Source organism: Acomys russatus, chromosome 16 (genome assembly GCF_903995435.1).
Source record: "Acomys russatus chromosome 16, mAcoRus1.1, whole genome shotgun sequence".
Lineage (NCBI taxonomy): Eukaryota > Metazoa > Chordata > Mammalia > Rodentia > Muridae > Acomys > Acomys russatus.
The window spans coordinates 41,886,702-41,911,476 of record NC_067152.1 but is presented as its reverse complement, the minus strand read 5'-3'; the positions used below and the strand labels follow the sequence as shown (position 1 = coordinate 41,911,476).

At 50.6% G+C, this 24,775-nt stretch overlaps 1 protein-coding gene and 1 non-coding gene across 2 annotated transcripts; both read left to right on the top strand.

The window, feature by feature from the left end:
- On the top strand, positions 1 to 24,775 carry Fbf1 (Fas binding factor 1). Its single transcript, XM_051159091.1, is given in 29 exon segments — positions 1 to 21; positions 23 to 52; positions 801 to 828; positions 2,257 to 2,298; positions 4,055 to 4,145; positions 6,559 to 6,607; positions 7,565 to 7,615; positions 8,698 to 8,836; positions 10,523 to 10,594; positions 11,261 to 11,377; positions 12,282 to 12,417; positions 12,723 to 12,859; positions 13,625 to 13,724; positions 14,719 to 15,183; positions 16,407 to 16,508; positions 16,847 to 16,941; positions 17,113 to 17,171; positions 18,409 to 18,564; positions 18,705 to 18,805; positions 18,921 to 19,127; positions 19,725 to 19,832; positions 19,922 to 20,061; positions 20,138 to 20,256; positions 21,383 to 21,505; positions 21,584 to 21,769; positions 22,148 to 22,324; positions 22,399 to 22,738; positions 23,595 to 23,704; positions 24,637 to 24,775. Coding segments are annotated over 29 exon segments (3,585 nt in total). The 3' UTR covers positions 24,721 to 24,775.
- Positions 1,566 to 1,693, top strand: LOC127200887 (small Cajal body-specific RNA 4). The gene has a single exon (XR_007832107.1). It is a non-coding gene; the product is annotated as a small Cajal body-specific RNA 4 (non-coding RNA).

Genomic DNA, 24,775 nt, shown 5'->3' with positions numbered 1-24,775 from the left:
ATGACTGGACAGTGCTGTGAAGGAGCTGAGGAAAGCCCTGAAGCCCAGGATGGTAGGCAGAACGCAGCATAAGCTGTGTGGAGAGAGAAACACCGACCCTATCCTGGACACTGAACATCCTGACTGCATAGAATACTGTAGTTTTGTGGTTGGGACCAGAATATGGTCCCATGGCAAAACAATGTTAGGAAAAAACCCTCAAGCGTTGACCTGGCCCTTTAATCCCAGAATGTGAAGGCAGAGGCAGAGGCAGGTGAATCTCCGTGACTCCATGCCAGCCCCCTTTGACATAGCAAGCTCCAGTGAAACCCCTCCCTCCTGGAGTCTCTGGTTTTGTGGTTTGGTTTTGTTGAGGCAGGGTCTCACTGCTGCTCTGGCTGGCCTAGCATTACTATGTAGAAGACCAGGCTGGCCTGGTACTCACAGGTACTCACCTGCCTCCGACTCCTGAGTGCTGGGATTGAAGGCAGGAGCTACATCAGCCTGTCTCTCAAGCCTCTGAATCCTCTGAATTTCCCATCAGACACACAGAACAGAAGAAAATGCTCTGGTTATTGCATCTGCCTGGGTGGTATCTGGGTGTGGTGACTGTAAGTCAGAGGAGAGGTGTCCACCCACAGCCTGGCTCTGCTGGCTAATAAGGACTGTTTCTGGGCTCAGAACCTGGAGGCAAACAGAACAAACGTCATCTGTAAACGCCTGGTGCACCTTCCTGTGGGGCCCTGGAGAAAGGCAAAGCGTTCTTGCCCAGTTTCAACACATGTTCACGATTGTTAATGTGATTTTCTCCCCCATTTTAGGCACTGAAAACCAAGAAAGGATTGAAAGGTAAGTGGAGACATGAAGCATCCCCCTTAAAACAAATCATTATTGCTCATCCTCTCCTTTTCTCCTCCTCCTCCTCCTCCTCCTCCTTCTTCTTCTAAGATTTATTTATTTAGGTATACATTTTTGCCTACATTACATGTACACCTGATGCCAGAAGAGGGCACCAGATCTCATTATAGATGGTTGTGAGCAATGTGGTTGCTGGGAATTGAACTCAGGACCTTTGGAAGAGCAAACAGTGCTCTTAACCACTGAGCCATCCCTCTGGCCCTTCTTTCTTCTTTTTCCTCTTCTTTTTTCTTCTTTTGTCTTGGAACTTACTCTGACCAGGCTGGCCTCAGACTCACAGAGATCCATCTGCCTCTGCCCAAGTGCTGGGTTTTTTGTTTTTTTGTTTTGTTTTTTAACAAAAGAAAACAATAGCCAGTGAGGAGGCTCAGCAGGTGAAGCTGTCTGATGCCAAGCCTGATAAGCTGAGTCTCTAAGACCTAAATGGTGGAAGGAGAGAACTGACTCCTGACCGCAACACGATGTCATGACACATGTCCCTGCTCCAATTTAAAGAAAAAAAGAAAAGAAAAAAAAGGTAGGTATGTTGGTACACCACTTTAATCCCAGCACTTGGAAGGTGGAAACAGGCTAAACTCTGTGAGTTTGATCAAGGGCAGTCTGTTCTACACACCGGAACAGTCAGGACTATGTAGAGAGAGAGACCCTGTTTAATAAAACTCCCCAAAATTGGAGGATCAAGAAGGCTGAGTCTGATGAAGCAAGACTTTGCTGATACAGTCCTCCTAGAAAAAGGGGTGGAGAGAGCAGCCCTTATTGGAAAAAATCACAGGGCTGACTGTGCTACCCAACATTTTTAAACAAATGAATAAATAAATGAAGTTTTAGAAAAAAATATTTCCCATTGAGCTCTGACTTCAAGAATATATGTTTGAAGCTAAGGATGGTCAAGGCAAGTAAAGCTGACCAGGAGGATTATTTCAAACATGCTTACCTAGGTGTCCCCACGGTGTCTCCATCAGAAAGTGACCAGAGAGGAGGCCGTTAGTCCAGCTCTAGGAGGGTCAGATGGAGGGTACAGAGGTACATGAGAGCTTGCACATGTGAGGGCCGACTCAAAGAACCACACTGGGCTCTTAGAGACTGAAAGGCTGACTGCTAGCTTTTGTGTTTGGGGTGACATGGGTAGAAAGGGGACTTCACTGAAAAATCACCATCACCATTCTCCGGGAAAGTCATTTAAACTTGTACCTGAAGGTTTCAACAAGGTATTGTGGCTTTCGTCTCATGGCCATGGAAGGTCAATGTCAGCCTGAAGCCTGGGATGTGAGGACTCTGGGACAAGAAGTCTTTGGGCTGCAGGTCTAAAAGGATCACTCTTCTTGCATCCTGAAGTCCTGATGGCCCGTTTGTTTTCAGGTTCCATTGATGATGTCCTTGGTGACCTCCTGGGAGATGATAGTAAGTCCTCCTTCCCTGGGCAGCGGAGGGGAGGCTGGAAAGAGGGCTCAGCTAGCAAAGGTGTAAGCCTGACCACTTGAGTCCCACCCCTAGAACCCACATGAGGGAAGGACAGAACCAACCCCCACAGATTGCGCTAGTGCTTGCTGGACCATATGTTAACCCTATCTCAACTCTGTTCCAAACTGTCAAATGGTTCCCACAGCAGCCTTACCTTACATTCCCACCAGCAGTGCAAGAAGCTCCTGCTCTGTGCTTGTCCCACCAGTGCTTATTTCCTGTCCTTGGTTTTTTTTGTTTTTGTTTTTTTTTAAGATTTATTTATTTATTATGTATACAATGCACATCAGATCACATTATAGATGGTTGTGAGCCACCATGTGGTTGCTGGGAATTGAACTCATGACCTCTGGAAGAGCAGTCAGTGCTCTTAACTGCTGAGCCATCTCTCCAGCCCCGTCCTTGGTTTTTTTGTTTGATTTATGTTTTCTTGTTTCTTGTTTGTTGAGCTGTGGATTGATTAGTGCTCAGTCACCACTGTACCCCTGAGCATTATTTGGCACCCCAGCCCTCTTATTATTACTTTTAATTTTGTGACAAAGTCTCAGTGTGATGCCTAGGCTGGGATCGAACTCACTGGGTAGCCCAGGGAGCCAATGAATTTTCCATCCTGCTTGCAGAGCAGCTGTGATCACAGGCCTGTGCTGCCAGGCCTGGCTTTCCCCATCATTTGGTCTTGGCCATCCTGAGTGGCTGGGATGCATGCTTCCCTAGTGTTGTCAAGTGTCTGCTCTCTCCCTTGTGACATTTTTCACCTTTGCAGACATGTCCATTCAAAGGTTTCCCCACCTAGGATTACGGCATTTGGCTTTTGATTGTTGAGCTGTGCGAGTTCTCACATGTTCTGTTATTTTGTTCTTTTGTAAATGTTTTGTAATGCTGGGAGCCCAGGGCTGTGCTTTGTTTCCACTGAGCTCCTTCTTCCAGCACAATTTCCTTATATTTTCTTCCTTTTTAAAAACATCTCTTAGGCTTATTTTTTTCTTTTTGGAGAGGCTGTGCACACTTGTGCAACGGCACACATGTGTAAGTCAGAGGACAACTCCTATTGTGTGGGTTCCAGGAATTGAACACGGCTTCTCCAACTTGGTGGCCAGCTCCTTTACCCCCTGAGCCATCTCGCTGACTAATTGATTCATTAATTAATTTTTTATTTTGAGGCCAGGTCTCACTGTGTTGCCTAGGCTGGCCTCAAGCTTGTGGAAATCCTCCTGCTCTAGCCTCCCTTGTCCTAAGATGATAACCATAAGCTGGCATGCCTTGCTAGCTCCTTATTGTTTGTGTCCATGTCGCTGCACTGAGGAGCAGGGCTGAGGCGATGTGCAGACCTCCCCAGGTGGGTAGCAAGGCTCCTGTTACCAGGGAGCACTCATGCACTTCAACCTATGGTTAGCACTGTGGAAAAGCCATTGTGTCTCTGCCTTTTCATGTGGCACAGGTAGGGTGGGTTGACTTGTCCGTTTGGTCCTCCTAGCATTTGGGATTGACTTCCTACTTGGAAATAAACTCCTTCCACTCCTGTTTATCAGGGCTGGCATCAGGACGTACCTGTCATACCTGTGGTGCCCGCAAGCTGCCCTTTCTTTCTGTGGGAAGGTGTAGGAGACAGCTAAGTGGAAGAACCACCACCCTATCCAGCGTTGCTTCGGTGCTCTGGGGCTGAATGGGGTGTCTTCTCTTGTTTCCCTTGTTGCAGCGACACTGCCCGAGAAGCCTGTTGAGCCAGCTTCACATGCCAAGGACACAGCAAGCACACCTAAGTGGCTCCCTTCAAAGGCTAAAGCAAAGTAAACACTGTTGGCATGTTTCTGTCCAACCTTCTGCCCCTTCCAGCAGTCTCCATTTTGGCCAGTGGCCATAGTTAATGTTGGGAGTTTAACCTTTTTCCCTCAGCTCTGATTCCTGATGGAATCTGAAAAAGTAAAAGACTCTGGGCCCAGGGCGTCTGAAGGCCTGGCTTCTAGTCCTCCATCTGGTTCTTAGGTCATGCTGGACCTCTCTGAGCCTTGGTCTCCTTATCCTCGAAATGAGAGACTGGCTCAGACCTCTGCTTTTCAGATTTGTTTGACCTTTTGAGAATGAGATCATCTTTTCATCTAGGTGGAATAGGGCTCACCTTTAATCCCAGCAGAGACAGGTGCATCTCTGTGAACTTGAGGCTGGTCTGGTCTACATGCAAGTTTCAGAGTAGCCAGGGTAAATAGTGAGAATCTGCCTTAGGGGAGAGAGAGAGAGAGAGAGAGAGAGAGAGAGAGAGAGAGAGAGAGAGAGAGAGAGAGAGAGGAGAGAAAGAAAAAGAAGAAGAAGGAGGAGGAGGAAGAGGAAGAGGAGGAGGAAAAAAGAGAGAGGCAGAAAAAAAATCCTCTCTTGTTTTAGCTTTTTGTTTTTGTTATTAGGGTTTATTGGTTTGTTTTTTGTTTGTTTGCTTGCTTGCTTTAAGACACGTCTTGCTATGTGATCATGGCTGACTTGGTACTAACCATGCAGCCTGTAGTGAACTGACCTCAAACTTGGAGCAGTCCGGTGGCTAGAAAGATGGCTCAGAGGTTAAGAGCACTGTCTGCTCTTCCAGAGGTCCTGAGTTCAGTTCCCAGCAACCACATGGTGGCTCACAGCCATCTATAATGTGCTCTTCTGGGCTGCATGTATACATGCAGTACAGAGCACTATATACATAATAGTAAATAACCAAATCTTGCCAGGTGCTGGTGGCACAGGCCATTAATCCCAGCATTTGGGAGGCAGAGACAGATGGATCGCAGTGAGTTCAAGGCCAGCCTGGTCTACAGAGTTGAGTCCAGGACAGCCAGGGCTAAACAGAAAAATCCTGTTTCAAAATAACCAAAAAACTTGGGGCAGCCCTTGTGCCTCAGCCTCGTCAACCCTGGGATTACAGGGCAGCACTGTGCCCAGCTTTAACTGTAACAAGCGAGTGTGTGTCCTGCTTGTTCACGTGTGCACATGTGCATATGGAGCCAGGAGCTAGTCAGGCGACTGGGTGTTTTCCACTGTTGCTCTCTGCCTTATCCTTTGAGACACATCTCTCGCAGCATCTGGCACTCGCCAATTGCTGGTCCAGTTGGTAGGGAGCTCCAGGGCTTCTCCTATTCACATGCCCCTCGTCACCCGTCCAGCACTAGGATTGCAGACATGCAAGGCCACACACCGCTTTCTCACCTGGAGGCTGGAGATGGGGACGCTTAAGATGCTAACTGAGGGGTTCCTTTACTGACTGATCCATTCTCTTGGCCCCGAAAATTATTCATTTATTTACAATTTATAGGGTGTACTGCTTTAAAATATTAGAAAAACAAGTAGAAAATTTCTGTACTATGTGGTCTTTGGATTTTTGTGTTTTTGTTTTTGTTTTTTTGAGACAGGGTTTCTTTTTTGTTTGTTTGCTTGTTTGTTGTTTTTATTTTATGAGGCAGGGCTTCTCTATGTAGCCCTGGCTGTCCTGTACTTGCTTTTTTTTTTTTTTTTTTTTTTTTTTCCCAAGACAAGGTTTCTCTATGTAGCCTTGGCTGTCCTGGACTAACTTTGTAGACCAGGCTGGCCTCAAACTTACAGCGATCCACTTGCCTCTGTCTCTCTGAGTGCTGGGATTACAGGTGTGTGAGACAGGGTTTCTTTATGTCCCCCTGACTGACTTGGAACTGGAACTTGGTCTGTAGACCAGGCTGGCCTTCACAGAGGTCCACCTGTCCCTGCCTCCCAAGTGCTGGGATTAAAGGCGTGAGCACTACCCACTGTTGTCTAAGATTCTATCTGTACCCCCTAGAGAAATCTCTTCAAGTTCATTTACTATAAAACTGCTCCACAATTCTGTGAGACAGTCTCATGTATTGCAAACTGGCTTAAAAATGCATAGATACCTGAGGGTGGCCCTCAGTCCCAACCCTCCTGCCTCTACTTCCCAAGTGCTGGGACTACAGCTGTGTGCTGGTACACCTGCCTGCCTGCTGCCTGCTCTCCTTCCTTTTTCCTTTTCTCTCCTATCCTCCCTTTCCCCCTTCTCTCCCTCCCTCTTTCCCTTCCTTCCTTCTTCCCTTCTTTCCTTGATGCTAGGATTGAACCCAAGACCTTGCTCATGCTAAACACATGCTCTAGCACTGAGTTCCACCCCAAATCCCAGTCCTAACTTTTTAAATCATCTATGGCCCAGTCATTGGGATCATTGCTGACCTCATCTCTTTGCAGGTCCCTCCCAGAAGACAGTGTAGAAGGTCTGGCCGGAGCTGATGCTGAGGTGAGCCTGGTCCATTCCTTAGTCCTTGACCTTTGCACGTATTCCCGGCAAGACTGGAGTGGCCTAGGAGGTGCCCACAGAGGCTTTAGAAGGCCCTGCAAAGTCAGTTGGGTTGTTTTGTTTCGCTTTGAGGTGGATTATTCTGTGTATGGCCCTATGTGGCCTATAACTTCAGCCTTCTTTCTCAGCCAAGACAGGGTCAGGGGTTACAGATATATAAAGCTCATACACAACTTGTTTTGTTTTGAAGACAGAGTCTCTGTGTAGCCTTGGCTGTCCTGAAACTCACTCTGTAGACCAGGCTGGCCTCAAACTCAGAAATCTACCTGCCTCTGCCTCCCAAGTGCTGGGATTAAAGGCATGCGCCACTACCTGGTTAATTTTGGATCTTTGAGACAGGGTCTCACTACAGGACCCTGGCTGGCCTGGGACTTACCATGTAGACCAGGCTGGCCTTAAACTGGAACTCATAGAAATCTACCTGCCTCTGCCTCCAGGGAGGATTAAAGGGGTACACTACCATGCCCCCAGCTTTGTACTTGATTTCTTAGAGTGATGTCCGTGGGGTGCTGAATGGGCCCAGACAGCACCCACTTCTTCCCACTAGATCGATGAGCTAGTGGTAGAGCCCTCCCAAGTGTAGGAGTTGGGGATTGCCTCTTCCCGTGAGAAAGTCCGCGCTGTCTGGCAGCATCATTAGGAAGTAGTCTTACTCAAGTCCTAGAAATGGCTTCCGGTGTTGGGAGGAGCAGACACTGGGAACACTGTTCTCCCCAGATGGGCAGGTTTGACTCAAAGAGCTGATCCCTGAAGGTTGGGGAGTAAGAGACTCTCATGTTTGTGCCCTGTCAGTCAAGCTCTCTGCCCCTGCCATGGAAAAGCAGGGTGAGGTGGGCTGAGAACCCCCAAGTGGCCCTGACTAACATCAGTTTTCCTGTCTTCACCACCTGGACGCAGGTCTCCAGCATCTCGGATGCAGACCCGCAGGTCTTCTTGCAGAACATGAAGGTAGCAAAAGAGCTTTGTCCTCTTCGAGGCCGGGGTGAGGGTACGAGGGCAGCAGTCCACACCGAGCTTCACAGCCTCTGTAACGTCTCCTTTACAACTCTGCCACAGGCCTCTAATGGCAGCCAGGAGACTCCCAGCTGGGTCACTGACATCCCCTGCTACCACCTGGAGGGGTAGAGCAGGATAAAGTCTCCTCTAAAAGCTGTTCTTGCCTTTCCTGTGTTTCTCTCCAAGTCCCTAGCCAAGAGGGCTCCTTCCCCTCTCAGCAGACGAAGCTGAAATTAATATTATACTGGACTCTTAAGACATATTGTGAACTGTGGATAAGAACATAGGCTCACACTGCCCAGGTAGCTTGGCCTGCACCTCAGCCACCTCTGGTCCTCACTTCTCTCCCAAAGCACTCTTACCCTATTTTGCCATGGTCCCCAGGCCAAGGCAGACCTCTTGGTTCCAGCCTTATGGAGCTCTGTGTCCATTTTCTTTTTGTCTCCATTTCCCGCCAAGGTCCGCAGGCCTTGGTGCTGGGCATGACTTGCATGACTTCACTTTGCTTTTTGTGGTGACCTCATTTCTCTCGTTGCAGTCTCACGATCCAGTTCCCGTTCTGCCCCGCTCGCCTTGCCTTTGCTTCCTTTTCTTTGTCACCAGTTTCCTCAATCTCTTGTCCTCTCACAGTTCTGTGCCTGGCCACAGCTCAGTTCCATGTCATCCTCCCCCACAACCCAGTCAGCTTTGTGTTGCCACGGCAAAGACTCAACTACAAAAGACATTTCTTTACCTCTGCTTGGGAGGTTCAGTGTCCAAGATGATGTTGGCATGGGAATTGGGTGGCAAATGACAGAAAGGAGCGTGTCAGTCATATGGTCACCTTGTGAAGCACAACAAAGAAGGCGCATGGGTGTGGCTCCACAGTTGTTTTCAAGGGCCTGCCACCAGTGACCCAGGGCCTTCTACAAGGTTCCCACCTCCTAATACCACCAGCCCAAGCCAAGACTTCTCTTAGGGACCTTTGGGGATCCTAAGCATCTACACCATAGTATCTTCCCAGACATCAGGCTACACTCTTCTTGCTGTCCTAGGACTTAGACAGCATGGATGATGATCTCTTTGGTCGGATGAAGACTCACCCACCCTCTGGCAAAGGAACCGCAAAGGGTTCTGGGAAAGAAGTGCCTAGCAATCCCAAACCTGCTGGCCCAGTAACAGCTAATGAGAAAGGTACGTGGAAGATAGCACTTGTGTCCTGTGACTTTTCTTTGCAGTCTTAGTCACTGTTCTATTGCTGTGAAGAGACACGATGACCAAAGGAAAACATTTAATGGGGAGCTTGCTTACAGTTTCAAAAGGTTCGTCCGTTATCACCATGGTGAGGAGCATGGAGGTGCATATGGTGCTGGCTAAGTACTTGAGAGCTACATCCTATCCTACAGTCAGAGGACACTGGGCCTGGTGTGGGCTTTTAAAACCTCAAAGATCTCCCCACCCCCACCCCCCATGACACACTCCAGTAAGGCCATAAATACTTGAACAAGGCCACACCCCCTAATCCTTGTAATCCTTTCAAACGGTTTCATTCCCTGGTGACTAAGCATTCAAAATATATGAACCTATGGGAGTCGTTCTCATTCACGCCACCACATGTGTGTAGGATGAGGAGGCCAAGGAGCCGATTGTATGTGTATTTGTGTGGGGAATGGGTCTGTTTCATTCCTCTTGTCTAAGTTAGGGTGACTGTTGCTGTGATAAAACACCATGCCCAAAAGCAACTTGGGGAGGAAATGGTTTGTTTGGTTACACTTGCACATCACTGTTCATCATCAAAGGAGGTCAGGACAGGAACTCCAGCAGGGCAGGAACCTGGAGGCAGGAGCTGAGACAGAGGCCATGGAGGGGTGACTGCTCTTGCAGAGGATCTAGCTTCAAATCCCAGCACCCACATGGCAGCTCACAACTGTCTGTAACTTCAAGATCTGATACCCTCACACAGGCAGACAAAGCACCGATGTGTATAAAATAAAAATAAATAAATGTTTAAAAAAATTCTCTACAACACTGGTTGGTTCTCAGTCTATGGGTCACAACCCCTTTGGGGGTTGAGCAACCCTCTCACAGGGGCCACACATCAGACATCCTGCACATCAGACATTTGCATCATGATTCATAACAATAGCAAAATGACAGTTATGCAGTAGCAACGAAATGATTTCATGGTTGGTGGTCACCATAACTTGAGGAACTGTATGAAAGGGTCACAGTGTTAGGAAGGCTGAGAACCACTGACTGCTCTACAGGCTTGCCTTCAGCCCCAGCTCCAGCCTATGGAGGCACTTCCTTCTTTCTTTCTTTTTGGTTTTTAGTTTTTTGGGTTTTGAGACAGAGTTTCTCTATGTAGTCTTGGCTGTCCTAGACTTGATTTGTAGACCAGGCTGGCCTTGAACTCACAGAGATCCACCTGCTTCTGCCTCCCAAGTGCAGGGATTAAAAGTGTGCACTACCATGCCCGGCCCATGGGCAGCTTCTAAATGATGCTTTTTTTTTTTTTTTTAACTTAAAATGAAAAGTTGGGGCAGGGGAATATGGCCCAGTGACAGAGCACTTATCTGTGCATGGTGTCCTGGGCTCCAGCCCCACATTATATGTTTAAAAAAAAAAGGAAAAGAAAAGTTTGATGGCAGCTTATGACTCCCCCAAGCCTGTCTCAAGTGACTAGTGGTGAGAGTTGCAAGCAGCTTCCAACCATGTCTCCCTTCTAGTGGTCCAGGTGAGAACCGGGGTGTGTGGATTCCTCCATGGTTGTGCCTATAGCCAGGAGCCTCAGAACAAAGTGCTCCAATACAAGCTGTGGAGGAGAACCTTGGACAGGGAAGACCCAGTTCCATGACTGCTTCTCTGTTCTTTCCGTAGGGGACACCACTAAGAAGCCACCACCATCTTCCAGCAACTTGGGGCTTCAGTACAAGAAGTTTTCCTTTAAAGGTATCAGAGCCCTGTCTTCCCTCACCCCACTTTCTGAAACACTTGGCTTGAGAGCAGTCTGGATAATGCTGCTGAGAGCCAAGACTATGTCTGTCAAGAGAGCTGGTCACAATTTAATTCTTGAGAATTCCCAGAGGAACTAAGTGCGCTGTCTGGCCCAATGTTTGAGGAACTTCTTTGCCAAGACTTTGAAGCTTAAGATTTCCTTAACTATAAGGAGAAAGTCCCTTTTCTTTTTCTTTTCTTTTCTTTTTTTTTTTTTTTTTTTTTCTTTCTTTCTTTTTTGTTTTTGTTTTTTTCCAAGACAGGGTCTCTCTGTGTAGCCTTGGCTGTCCTGGACTCACTTTGTAGACCAGCCTGGCCTCAAACTCAGGTAGATCCGCCTGCCTCTGCTCGGATTAAAGACATTGCCACCACGCCAGGCTGAAAGTCCCTTTTCTTTATGAATGGATTCATGCCTTAAGGATATTTCTAGGAGTCCCAGGGTTCACCCAACTCCATGCCCCCTTCCTCAAGCCCCTCTGTGTCGTCTACTGTCCCCTGTAGACCCCACCTGTGGATGCTGATGAGCTGTTTGAGCATGGGTGATGTCTGTGTCAGCTTCTGACTTGTTATTCCTAAGCAAAGGGCAGCAGCCTGACCTCTGTCTTTCTTTCTGGCCATGAGACTTTGAAGACCCATTGGCTGGACTTCTCTCTGATGAGGAGGAAGAACCTGCCAAGAAGCCACCCATGATGGAGAGTAAACCTGCTTCCAAGAGCTCCAGCACAGCTGCAGGCCAAGGTAGGCTGGAGAGGCAGGGCCCTGACAGCTTTTTAACACAGAGCCAGAAACTTCAGCAAGGCAGGCCTCTGTGTCTTACAGAACTCCAGAGGTAAGGGACTAAATGTGTGAGCATGGAGTAGGGTTAGAGTCAGGGTCTGTTGTAGTTAATTTACCAGTCAGTATGGCCTAATAATGTTTATTATTAGGCTTACAATTATTATTACGGCAGTATTTTTTAACCCACTAGCAATCAATCAAGACACAGACACCTGTTATATTTTAAAATAGCCTTAGTTAACCTGGGGCAAGGCAGATATGGGATACCTGCCCCAATCCCATGCCATCTGCTTCTAATTTCTATCAAGCTACCTCCCACCCATAAGCCTAAGTACTTGCTAATTATCATCATCTGGGCCAAGTCTCCATCCATGCCAGCCATGTGCTTCTCCTCCACCTAACCCATGGTGCAGCCTTCTTCCTCTCCTCTTATCTGGTCTCTCCTCAAGCCCTGGAACCTTAGCCAGGCCTAACCCATTTGCCCTGCCCAGGTTTGATGGCCTTTTTTTTGGGGGGGGGGTGGTTTCGAGACAGGGTTTCTCTGTGTAGCCTTGGTTGTCCTGGACTCCCTTTGTAGACCAGGCTGGCCTCGAACTCACAGCGATCCGCCTGCCTCTGCCTCCCGAGTGCTGGGATTAAAGGCGTGCGCCACCACGCCCGGCTCTTGATGGCCTTTTATTGGTCAAACAGGTTAGGCTCTTAGGCAAAGTACAGATGGAGCACAGAGACAGCAAGCAGTAATTAGCATCAAAATAATCCAGACCAACCTCCAGCAAGGGTCCCTGGACAAACAAGACAAGTGGAAACTGTTGCAGTTTCCCACCCCATTCAGCCACCGAACCTTCGGCCTTGGTTCCTTTTCTAGGACCTTCTGTCCCTCTAACTCCTGGGGATACTCCCATCCGGAGGAAAGAGTTGCTGTTTGATGAAGGGGATGACATCATAAGCACCCTGGGTTTTGAAGACAGCCCCAAGAAAGAGAGGAAGAAGACAGGAGACCAGTAAGGATCTACCCCCGCCCCCCCCCCCCCCCCCCCGCCAGACATGGGCTCTCTGTGTAGCCTTGACTGTCCTGGAATCGCTCTGTAGACCAGGCTGGCCTCGAACTCACAGCGATCCACCAGCCTCTGCCTCCTGAGTGCTAGGATTAAAGGCGTGCGCCACCATGTCCGGCCCAGTAAGGATCCTTATGAAGTGGGGAGCCCCTAGCCAGGCTGTTGCCTAAGGCCCAGGGAAAATGCTCAAATGTTGGGGCAACATGAACCCCATGTCATGGCACACTCCTTCCCCACACCCTGTCCCACAGGGAAGGGCCCCTCCCTGCTCGCTCCAAGCTGGATGAACTGCTGGGTCGAGGCACAGCTGCCAAGCAGCTCCTCACACGGCCAGGCTCTGGGGAACACAGGGAGTTCAAGCCCGACAAGAAGTATCAGAAGCCGGAGGGTAAGGCTGCCCAGAGGATGGGGGCGGGGGTCTGTACTAGCTCAAGTGACTGTTCTCTCTCTCTCTCTCTCTGCACCCCCCACCCTTTGGTTTTCATTTGCAGGGGTGTTTTGTTAAGTTCTTCCTATATCTTTCCTGGCTGGCCTAGAACTCACCGTGTAGCCTAGGCCAGCCTTGAACTCACAGGGATCTGCTTGCCTCTGCCTTCCCAAGTGCTAGGATTAAAGGCATGAGCCACCATGTTCAGTTTGTTTATTTGTTTGGTTTGGTTTTTTGAGACAGGGTTTCCCTGTGTAGCCTTGGCTGTCCTAGACTTGCTTTGTGGACCAGGCTGACCTCAAACTCATAGTGATCCCCCTGCCTGTGCCTCCCAAGTGCTAGGATTAAAGGCCTGCGCCACCACGCCTGACTCCATGCCCAGTTTTTTTCTTTCTTTGGAGACAGAATATTACTTTAGGCTAGTTTTGAATTCATGCAAATTCTGTGCCAGCCTCCCAAGTGCTAAGATTGTAGGTGTGAACCACCATTTCCAGCTTAAACCATATTTTTTACCACAGCCTATAGCAAAAGCCTAACCTACGGGTAGGCTGTCTAGCACTGTTGCTTCCTGTAGCTGCTGTTTGATCTATGGCCACCACTCATCCAGTTGCCTTTCCTGGGGCTGGAGATAGTGCTCAGTGGGAGAGCACTTGCCTAGTGTCTGCCAGATCGGTAGGAAGTCTGGCTCTCCTTGTTCTAGCCATGTTTGTGCCCTTTAATTTACAGACAAAGAAGACAGCTGGGATGGTGAGATCCTCGCCTTTGGGGCTTACCAGCCCACCATGGCCTCCTCTGAGGGCCGCCAGTCCCGCAGGCAGTCAGTCAGGTAAGGCTGCAGGGAGGCCAGCCAGGGCAGGCTTGGCCTCGTTGCATTTCTCATCCCACCTGGCAGCCATGAGTCTACAGGTGCTAAAGGGGTAGAAAGGCCAGGAGCTCCCCACAGTCCAGGCAGAGGTGGGTAGACTGTCAGCTCCCAGACCTTTAAACTCCTCAAAAGAAAAAGGAGGAGGTGGCCCTGCTTAAGATTGAAGCCCTAAATGTCATAAAATGCTGTTATGTCACTTGGTCTCCAGAGGAACCACAGCCCAAGGGTTAGGACAGCTGCCATTTTGCCACAACAGCAGGGCTTCTCCAGTGGCCATCTCCTCATGGCACGCCCTCGTTTGCAGCAGAAACAGACCAGCAATGGCTGAATTTGTAATTTTTCTCTCAGTCTATATCTTTTTTTTAAAGATTTATTTTATTATTTTTGTGTGAATGAGTGTTTGCCTGCCATGTGTGTCTGTGCACTACACATGTACCTGATGCCTCACATGTCAAAAGACGATGCCAGATCTCCTGGAACTCAGGTCCTTGTGCTTATGTGACAGCTGACCTGTCTCTCCCCACCTTTTTGTTGTTGATAAGACAGGCTAGCCTCTAATTCACTATGTAGTCGAGGACGACCTTGAATTTATTGTCCTCCTGCCTCTATCCTGGGCAGAAGGCTGGGATGGCAGGTGTGCAGCATGGTGCCTGGTTGGTTGTAGTGCTGTGGACTGAACCCAGAGTTTAGTATATGCTAAACAGGCAGTCCACCAACTGAGCATAACTCCACCTGCGGTGGGATTTTTATTCCTGTTATTACTATTTTGACACAGGGTTTGTAGCACAGGCTAGTCTTGAACTTACACAAGTCCTGCCTCAACCTCCTGAGTGCTGGGATTATAGGTGTGAGCCACCATGCCCAGTTTGCTATGGGCCAGGTATGTGACCCTTCAATAGCACAGAGTAAAGCAAACGCTTTCCTGTCCAACACCCTCCTCTTTGTCTTTAAGCAGATTCTTGAGAGAAGGTGCCTCCGACCCTAAGGGAGAACCCAGCTTCAAACAGAGCCCTTCACTGGCTTCTAGCCCCATCCAGCCCAGGAAAGGAGGAGCTGACTGGTTAGGCCTGAAAGATGATGACCTGGACCTGCTGCCTCCCTCTCCTGTTCAAAAGGCCCAACAAGAAGACTCGGCTGTGACACCCTCTCTTCTCGCTCCTTCAAACCAGCACTCAGCTGCAGAGTCACACTCTGCCCCAACTGGACTTCCCTCAGCAGCAAAGCCACCAGCCAAGGGTACGAGGCCCCCAGCCAAAGCCAGCCAGGCCTCCTCACTGAAAGCATCTGAGGAGAAAGAGGATGACTGGTTAAGCCATGTCATATCTCAGAAGAAATCCCAAAGTCTAGCCAGAGAGGAGCATGCTGGACCGACTAAGGGCCTGACCTCATTGGGATCCTTGGGTCAGACCCCTTCTAGCAGGTATGATCTTATGCTAATTTGGTTGGTGGAAAGGATTTGGCAGGATCTGAGGGCTAGCCTTGCCCACCTTACCTGTCCCATCCTCTGCTAGAGATATTGCTGTGGGCACTAGTGCCACCTCAGCTTTGCCTCTCTCCCTTGTGGGCATGACAGAGCTGCCCTGGTGCGGACAGACAGGCAAGGGGCTGGTAACACCCATGCCAAGTATTGGTGTTTCTGTTAGCTCATGTTAAAAGTGGCTCATGCAGCCAGTGGCACATGCCTGTAATCCCAGCACTCAGAGGCAGGCTGATCTCTGTGAGTTCAAAGCCAGCCTGGTCTACAAAGTGAATCCGGGGCAGCCAAGGCTACACAGAGAAACCCTGTCTCAACAAAGACAAACAAGCCGGCCATGGTGGCGCACACCTTTAATTCCAGCACTTGAGAGGCAGAGGCAGGCAGGTCGCTGTAAGTTTGAGGCCAGCCTGGTCTACAAAGTGAGTCTAGAACAGCCAAGGCTACACAGAGAAACCCTGTCTTGAAAAAAATAACAAAAAAGACAAACAAAAAAAGTGGCTAATGCATGTATGAGTTGAGCTTCCTGTATCCTCCTGGAACTGCTGGAGTAAACGTGGAAGCTGAGAGGCAGCTTCTGGGAACCGAAGAATGGCAGTTAGGGTGGGTGGTGAGTGACCTTTGTAGGCAGGAAGACAAAGAGGCCGACAAGGCCAAGTCCAGGGGAAGCAGTAACAGGCCTTGCAGCCAGAACCAAGGGGAGGAAGTTGTGTGATTTTCTGAGTCCAGACCACCATTGTGTCCTAGATGTCCTAGAGTTGTATTTGGAGAGCAGCTTTGGCTTTAACCTGAGGTGGAGGGGACAGCTGTTGACCCTAGAGCCAGGAAGGGAGAGGTGCTAATAGAAGAGTGATCCCCCAGCAGCGATGGAGAGCCAAGGGACTGAGCAACACTATGACCTAAGGCTGAGCTGAGAGAAATGAGCCATGACGGGGCTCGAGCTATACGTGTGATGTGCCCATTGTGGTTGTGTTACTGAACAACAGTGGATGCTAAGGTGGGAAAGGCACTCCACAAATTCCAGGAGCCCAGCTGGGAAGAAATTCCAAGGAAGTAGTGGGGACAGGTGCAGGGGAGGAGCACTACCTTAAGCTTCATGTTAGGAGCTTGTCTGGGGCTGTCTTCCTGTAGCTCACATGAGCCTCACCTTTAACATGGACTTTCCTCAGCCAGCCTGTTGCTGGTACTCAGGTCCCTGAGCAAGCCACTGCTGGAGAAGCCTCAAGAGCAACTACACAAGGACCTGCAGCAGTCCATCCTGGTGTCACAGGGTATGCAAAGACAGGGCTGAGGGTATAAGAGGTAGTGGGGCTAGCCCAGGCCTCCTTCCCTGGAGATGGACAGTAAATGGCTGTGCTGGAACCCAAGGTGGATTACTGGCTCTGTCCCATTCAGCATCTGCCTGGTCACTTGATACCAGAACTGTCTGTGGTCGCATACTATGCCCTATACCAACCCACCAGTGCAACAGGTCCATTGCTCCCCGGGAAGGAACAGCCCTAGACCTGTCCACCCAGTTGTTTGACTCCAGTGTTTTTCTTTGCTTCCCCTTACCTGTCTCTGTCTTACACAGAAGCCATTCAGTGTGCCCTAATCTTTATGTCCCTAGGTCCTCCATAAATTGGAACCAAGCCACTGCCATCCTCCCTGCAGATGACCCTAAGAGAGGAACAGCCTCTGCCTCTGGGGACTTCTCTAGCAGAGGTTTGTTTCTTCTGTCTTTGCTTGGGTTTAGCCCTGGGTGATGAGGGTATCTTGAATTCCTTTGGGCACTCTGGAAGATGAGTGACAAGGCACTCTCCCCAGATCCTCACTGGTGCAGAGCTCTGCAGGCCTCTGAACCTCCTGCTCTTTTCTCTGTTGTCAACTTTTCAGAGCCTGCAATTTATGTTCCACATTCCCAGGAACCCATGGGGCTCTCTGCGCCTGCTCAGGTAGGGAAAGTGGACAAACAGGTCTTGGGCCCAGAGAACAGTTTTCCCCTGCTCAAAGGCAACTGAGGAACTAGAGATGACACTGCTGGACCATACAGGATATATCAGTCCCTCACTCTGCTAGCCCCAATTAGCACTTCCCTTCACTCTTAGCCTCACTTCTCCCCAGTGGAGTTGGGTATGACTGGGGGTGGCAGCTATGCTGGAGCAGCCTGGAATGTTCCAGTGAGAGAGCATTAGCACATTGCCTGGCACAGCACTGCACTCGGAGCTGAGGCAGGAAGAGTACCACATACTTAAGGCCAGCCTAAGGTTATATAGTGAGTTCCAGCCCAGCCTGGCTTCAAGAGTGAGGGCAGGGGTTGCTCCCTAGAGGAAAGCTTGCCTAGCATGTGCAAGACCCAGGGTTCAGTCCCCAGTACTGGAAAAACAAACAAACAAAGAAAAAGAAAAAAGAATGCTGTCTTAGTTACTGTTACATCCTGATCCTCAGGCAGCAGAAAGAGAGGCTCACCTCCAGTGACATATCTCCTCCAAAAAGGTCACATCTACTTCCAGTAAGGCCACACCTCCAAATCCTTCTCAAACAGTTTCCCTGGCCAGGAACCAAGTATTCAAATATCTGAGCCTATGGGGCCATTCTCATTGAAAGCACCACCGTGCACCCTTTCATGCAAAGTCTGTAATCCCAGTCCAGAAGACTGAGACTGGAGGACCACAGCTGAGGCCAGCCTGGGCTATAGTTCCAGGCTAGGCCAGTCCTCACTACAGAGTGAGATCCTGTCTTTTAAAAAAAGAAAAAGAAAAGAAAGAAAGGTATGGATGTCCTGTTTTTCCACTGGGAAACTTTCCCATCTCTGCATCAGCTAGGACAGATAGATCTGACACCTAGGCCTGGCCAGTGTGACAGCCAGGACTGTGTCTCTGGGAAACAGTGGGTAAAGGGCTGGAACCAACTGTCAGCATAGGCCTTTAGGCCCAACCTAGGGCCAGAATCAGAAACTTTGTCATAACTGAGGCAGATGTTCTTAGGGAGGGAGGGTACGCTATTTCCTGACCAAGCTCAAGGGAGCTCTTATCGCTGCTTCCCTGCAAAGTCAAGGACCTGCCAAGGTCCTCTCCTGCTGGCGCTATTCTGGTCTTGTCCTGCGTAGCTACCTGTAACAGATGGCCAAGAGGTCCAAAAGCAGAGAACTTGAAGGTGGTGAAGCTCAGGTCCTGTCATCCTCTCCCACAGTCCCTGCTCCCAGAGTCCATGATGCAGAGTCTGCTGCCGGGCTCCGGATACCAGAAGCAGCTCCTGGCCGCCCAAGGGCAGCTTCAGAGCAGCACTGCCCAACTTCAGGCTGAGCTGCTGCAGAGCCAGACCAAGCTGTCAGAGCTGGAGGGCCAGGTGAGAGGAGCAGGGCAGCGAGGACCACTTCCTCATGGGAAGTGGGTAGAAGCATCACCAGGAGGGAGGAGGGACTGGATGCACAGAGCGTGGGGTCTGATTGCCAAAGGACCCTCCTGCCCTCACTTCACCGTGTCTAGGTGCGGAAGCTAGAGCTGGAGCGGACCCAGCACAGGATGCTGTTGGAGAGTTTGCAGCAGCGGCACCAGGCAGACCTGGAGCTCATTGAGGATGCACACAGGTATCTGCTGGCTATCATCTTGGGGGCCTGCCCAAGCTCAGGTTCAGATCTCCCTGGACACCAGGAGCAGGCAGTGTACTCAGCAAGGCCGTCTAGGTGCGCATTCTATTGACAGAAGCCGTGTCAAGGTGCTGGAGACATCCTACCAGCAGCGGGAGGAACAGCTCCGCAGGGAGAAGGAAGTGCTGTCAGCTCAGCATGCGTCCTACTGCCGGGAAGCTGAGCAGGCCAAGGCTGAGCTCATAGCTCAGCACCAGCGGCAGATGGCCATGGCTACCCAGGAGAAGGACCAGGAGGTGGCACGGCTTCGGGAGCTTCAGCAGTAAGGGCAAGGGGTGGAGGAGTGCCAAGTGGCTCTGCAGGGACTGGCCAGAGGCCAGGCAGGCGGCTGGGGAATAGGCTTGTGAGGACTGGCTGGCACACAGCAGTGCCCATGAGACCATGTGGCCCTGCAGCCTTTGCACAGACTCACCCTTCCCTTCAGCCCATTGCGATGTAGGCTCAAGGCTGAGCACACCACATTCCCCTTTATGGGTGGAGTTCCACCCACTGCTATGATGGGAGGCTCTGGGAGGTCAGGCATTGAGCCTTTCTGGATGAGAATGGAACTAAGAAAAGACAGCTAAGGGCTCCCAAGGACAGAGCAGCCCATGGGCCAGCACAGAGGATTAGGTACATAGCTCCTTCCTGTGCTGTGAAAGCTGTCCTTTGCTGAGCAATAGGGTGCATGTGGCATGGGAGCAACAAGAGAGAGGAGACAGAAGCCAGGGAAACTGAGGCACTGAAGCCTCAGTGCCTGAAGGAGGAAGGAGACAGTGCTCAGAGGCATGTTTCTTCTTTGTTCTCTGGGGCCATCTGTCTGTGTGGCTCCCCTCACAGAGGCTCTCGGCTTCCCCTGCCCCTGCTGCCATCCCCTCAGGGCATCCATCCTGGAGATGCGTAAGGACCATGAGTACCAGCTACAGCGGCTGAAGACGCTGAAGGACCAAGAGATTGATGCCGTCACCAGTGCCACCTCCCATACTCGGTATGTGTGCTGCCTGGTGGTGCTCGCCCAATGGATTACCCTGGGTGTCCTGGGCGGCCTCAGGATGACATGCTGTGATAATCCTTCAGGTCCCTGAATGGCATCATCGAGCAAATGGAAAAGTTTTCCAGCAGCTTGAACGTGCTGTCCTCCCGAGTGGAGGCCTCACACCTTACCACCTCACAGGAACGAGAGTTGGGCATCCGGCAGCAAGATGAGCAGCTGCGAGGTAGTCCCCTTTCTGTAGGTGGAACCCCCTTGTTGGGAAGGAAGGCAGGATGTGAGCGCCCTGTTATGGGCCCCAGTTCTGCAGGAGCGCTTGGGCCGGCAGCAGCGAGACATGGAGGAAGAGCGTAGCCGGCTCCAGGAGGTCATTGGGAAGATGGAGGTGCGCCTGTGTGAACAGAGCCGGCTCCTGGAACAGGTGAGTCTGTCTTGATGTACAGGATGTCTGTCCTTCAGTGCCACCTGAGATAAGCTTAGCCACTCTGTATTTGATCTTAGCCAATAGGCCAAACCCATGATCAGCTATTCTCTGACCTCCTCTCAAGCAGGCAGTAGCCAAGGCCTGTTCTTCCTGTCTCTCCTGCTTTAGTTTTCAACCCTGGGCTGAGCCACCAACACCTTTTCTTCATCTACCAACCCCAGTGCCGTCCTGCAGAGCCCCTACCTCCACTGTGCTTGCCTCTTCCTCTTGTCAGATCTGTCACATCAGCTGATCCTGTGACACTGGGATGGATACTCTTGCCTACTAAATGTTATTTTTTAAAATTAATTAATTTATTATACAGTATTCTGCCTGCCTATGAGCTAGCTGGCCAGAAGAGAGCACCAGATCTCATTATAGATGGTTGTTAGCCACCCTATGGTTGCTGGGAATTGAACTCATGACCTTTGGAAGAATAGCCAGTATTCTTAACCTCTGAGCTATCTCTTCAGCTCCCTACTAAATGTTATTTAACCCCCCCATGTGACAAATATGCTTGAACTCCCTAAGTGTCACTGATAGAGGAATTAAGCTTTAGTCTTGTTTTGTTTTTAATGTATATGAGTTGTTTTGCCTTTGGATGTCTGAAGAGGGCACCACATCCTCTGGAACTAGAGTTATGGGTGATTGTGCACTGCTATGGGGTCCTGGGAACTGAAGCCCAGTCCCCTGGAAGAGCAGCCAGTTCTCATAACTGCTGAGCCGTGACTCCAGCTTAGTCTTTACGGAAGACTGAAGTTGCTGAACTTGTGCCCTCCTGCTCACAGAAACTGTGGGTTCCCAGCACTCGAGGCTGGTTGGTGGTGGTCCAGATCTGGCGGTTCGGGGCAGGGCACTGCTGAGCCTTCTCTGTGGTGCAGTTTGACTCATGTACTGGAGCCTCCTAATTCAGAATCAGCAGGTGCTGGACCCAGACAGCACCCCCAAGCACCTGCCACTTCATGGTTCTTTGGAAATGAGGAGTTTATGCCTTGGCATGGGAGAAGCCAGATTTGCACAGATTCTATGGAAAAACCTGGCCTACTCCCAGAGTGAGGAGCCAACCCTGGCCTGGGCCTTGCAGGAACGCTGGCGGGTGGCTGCTGAGAAGTCCAAGGCAGAATCAGCACAGCGCACTCTGGAGGAGCAGAGGAGAGTCATGGTCCAGCAGATCTCCATGGAAAGGGAGGAGCTGGAGAGAGCCAAGGTGGGTCCAGCACCACACCCAACTGCTGACCACACCATTCCTGCCGAGGACACTCACACTACACCATTGCCCACACAGAGCACCTTGCTAGAGGAGCAGAAGTCAGTCATGAGTAAGTGTGGGGAAGAGCGGCGGCGGCTGGCAGCAGAGTGGGCTGAGTATTTCACACAGCAGAAGCTGAGTAAGGAACGGGCTGAGCGCGAGGCCGAGAGGGCGCTGCAGGCGGACTCCCAGCGGGAGGGCACCATCATCAGCCTGACCAAGGTAGGGCCCAGGATGACCAGGGTACAAAAGATCCCGAGCCTAGGAAGCAAGAGTACAGCTGAGAAATAGCAAGAGTGCAGACACGAGACCAGCAGTCAGCAGCTCGGGTAGCCTGCCTTTCCTGAGGCACTTTATACAGATCCACCTCGGATCTTTAAGTGGGGAAACTGATATTCAGAGAAGCTGGACATGCCGAGTATGTGTGGCTTGTACCGGAGCCCCCAAGCTTGGCACCAGGCCTTTCTGGTCCGTGTCAGAAGCCCCTTGCTCTACTGCCCACTTCCAGAGGCAGGGTAGGGAGAGGGGACCCCTAAGGGCTGCCCAGAGCTTGGTGTAGCTCTGCATTAGTGACTGTAGCAATGACTCCACCTTCTGCAGGAGCAGGCAGAGCTGACAGTGAGGGCCTGTGAGCTCCGTGCGAAGGAGGAGAAGCTGGCTGCTGAGAGGGAGGCTTTGGAGAGAGAGCGTCAAGAGCTCCGGCTGGAGAAGGACAGGTTACACAAAGCCAGCCTGCGCCTCCAGGCCCGTGCACAGGAGGTGGAACACATGAGCAAGGTGTGCCTTGGCCGGACCGTGCTACTAGCCACCATTGGAGTGTAGCCAGCCCTGACCCAGGGGTCTCCCTGCAGGTGGCCTCCAAGAAGTATGAGGAGGGTGAGCAGGCACTGCAGGAGGCCCAGCAAATGCAGGCTGAGCAGCAGGGCCGGCTGCAGGCAGTCCAGCGGCAGCAGGAGTGGCTGCGGGAGCAGGAGCAGCGTGTGCACCAGGCAAGGTTTCAGTCCCCGCTCTCCTGTCCCTCGGGCCCACCCGCCTTCCTCCCCACTGAGTCCATCTCTTCGGGGTTGGCACAGGAGCATCTAAGCCTGGCTCAGCAGAGGCTACATCTGGACCGTGTGCGACAGGAAGTGCCTTCTAGCCTTCCAGGGCTGCCCTCCAGAGTTCAGGGCCCAGCAGCTTCCAGCCTAGATGGTGAGTGACTCCAGGAGGGCGGGACACAGCCTGGAGCAGCAGGTTGGACTCTTGTTTGAAGGTCTTACTTGATTGTCCAGGCTTAAACTCATCCTCCTGCCTCAGCATTCTGGATGCTAGATTACAGACGTGTCAACTGTTGAGCCGTCACTCTAACACCACCTTTCCTTTTTTGAGGAGAGTTTTTTGTTCTTGTTTGTCCAAGACAGGGTCTCACTGTGTAGTCCTGTGGGCCTGAAACTATGTAGACTAGGTTGACCTTGACGTCACAGAGATCCTCCTGCCTCAGCCTCCTGAGTGTTAGGATTAATGAGCCACCCTTTTTTTTTTCTTTTTTGTGGTTATTTGTTTTAGTTTCTTTAGAGTCATAGACCAGGCAGACTTTGAACTCAAGCCTCTGGCACCCCATGCTGGGTTGCGGGTGTCCACTGTCCTCATAGGCTCCAAGTCTTCTTTCTTCCTTTTTCTTCTGTGTCGGGATGCACACTCACACATGTGCAGAGGGGATGCACACCCACACATGTGCAGAGGGGATGCATACCCACACATGTGCAGAGCCCACAGCAGGTTACCAGGTACCCTGCTCCAGCACCATCTGTCCTGTCCTTTTTTAAAGTGTGTGTGTGTGTTTTGTGCCTTGTGCCCACAGAGGCCAGAGAAAGACATTAGATCCCCTGGAACTGCAGTTACAGATGATTGTGAGCTGCTTCACGTGTGCTGGGAGCGGAGCCCGGGTTCTCTGTAAGAGACCCTAGGGCATTGGGCCTAGCTCTTCCTGTGAGCAATATGGGTACAACAGAAAAAAGCTAGGCCCCTCAGTTTTCCCCCTCACATTAGCTCCTACCTTTCTCCTCAGCTGTCCAGGCCCCTGCTTCTACCACTCCTCCATGTAGCCAGACCCCTGCTGCCCAGGTGTCCACACACCTTCTCGCCAAGCTGCTGCTGCTGAAGCATACAGCAGAGCAGGTAAGTACCCATGGGCCTGGTTCTCACATTTACACTCATCACAGTCAGTCCCTCCGAGGCCTTGCTCATAGAGGGGAGTATAAAGTAGACAGCTGGGATTGGGGATGTGTTAAGTGGTAGAATACTGTCCTGTTTGTACAGGACCCTGGTTCAGTCCCCAGTAATACCCTCTGTTAAAAGTTGGCTTTGAAATTTGAATTTTTAAAAATACAAAGCATACAACTTTAATCCCAGCACTTGGAAGGCAGAGACAGGTGGATATCTGAATTCAAGGCCAGCCTGGTCTACCTAACAAGTTCCAGGACAGCCAGGGCTACACTGTGAAACCTGCCAAAAAACAAAAAAACAAAACAAAAAAAAAAAACAGGAGTCCAACTACCTACACAACTTCTAAGACCTGTTCTGAACGGCTTGGGAGATTGGCAGTGACCCCTTACACTGCAGATGACCTATGACACCAGTGACAGCAGCTCAGGGAGCGTGTCCCACATGCTGGGCTCAGAGCTGAAGACTTTCTGTGCATCATAAACTTTCCTTTCTCACAGTTCTACATGAGGGAAGATGTGTTTGACTACCACTGAGCTATATCCTTAGCCATTTTTTTTTTCCTTTTTGATTTTTGTTTGTTTGTTTTGTTGAGATGGTAGTTTCACTCTGTGACCCAGACTGGCCTTGAAGTCCTTCCAAGCTTTGGGATTAGAGGTGTGAACCAGCACACCCAGCTATGAGATGTTCTTATGTCCAGGAGTCATGCTCATAAACGCCAAGGTTCTCAGATCCTATCTGATTCCATGCTTGAGCTCCCACATACCCCCACTGCTTCCCAGTGTCAGGGAGTAAGTGAAGAGGGTTCCCAAGTGCAGGCTGGCTCCACCCTGGAGTCCCCCAGCAGTGCACCAAAGTGTGAGCACTCACCTGAATCTGCCTCACAGGACCACGACTTCTTGGAGAATGAACAGTTCTTCCTGGAAACTCTGAAGAAAGCGCCCTACAATATGGCATACCATTCTGCCTGAACGTGCCCACTGCCTCCTCAGCAGCATCTGGCCCATGGAGCTCTCTCCCACTCAC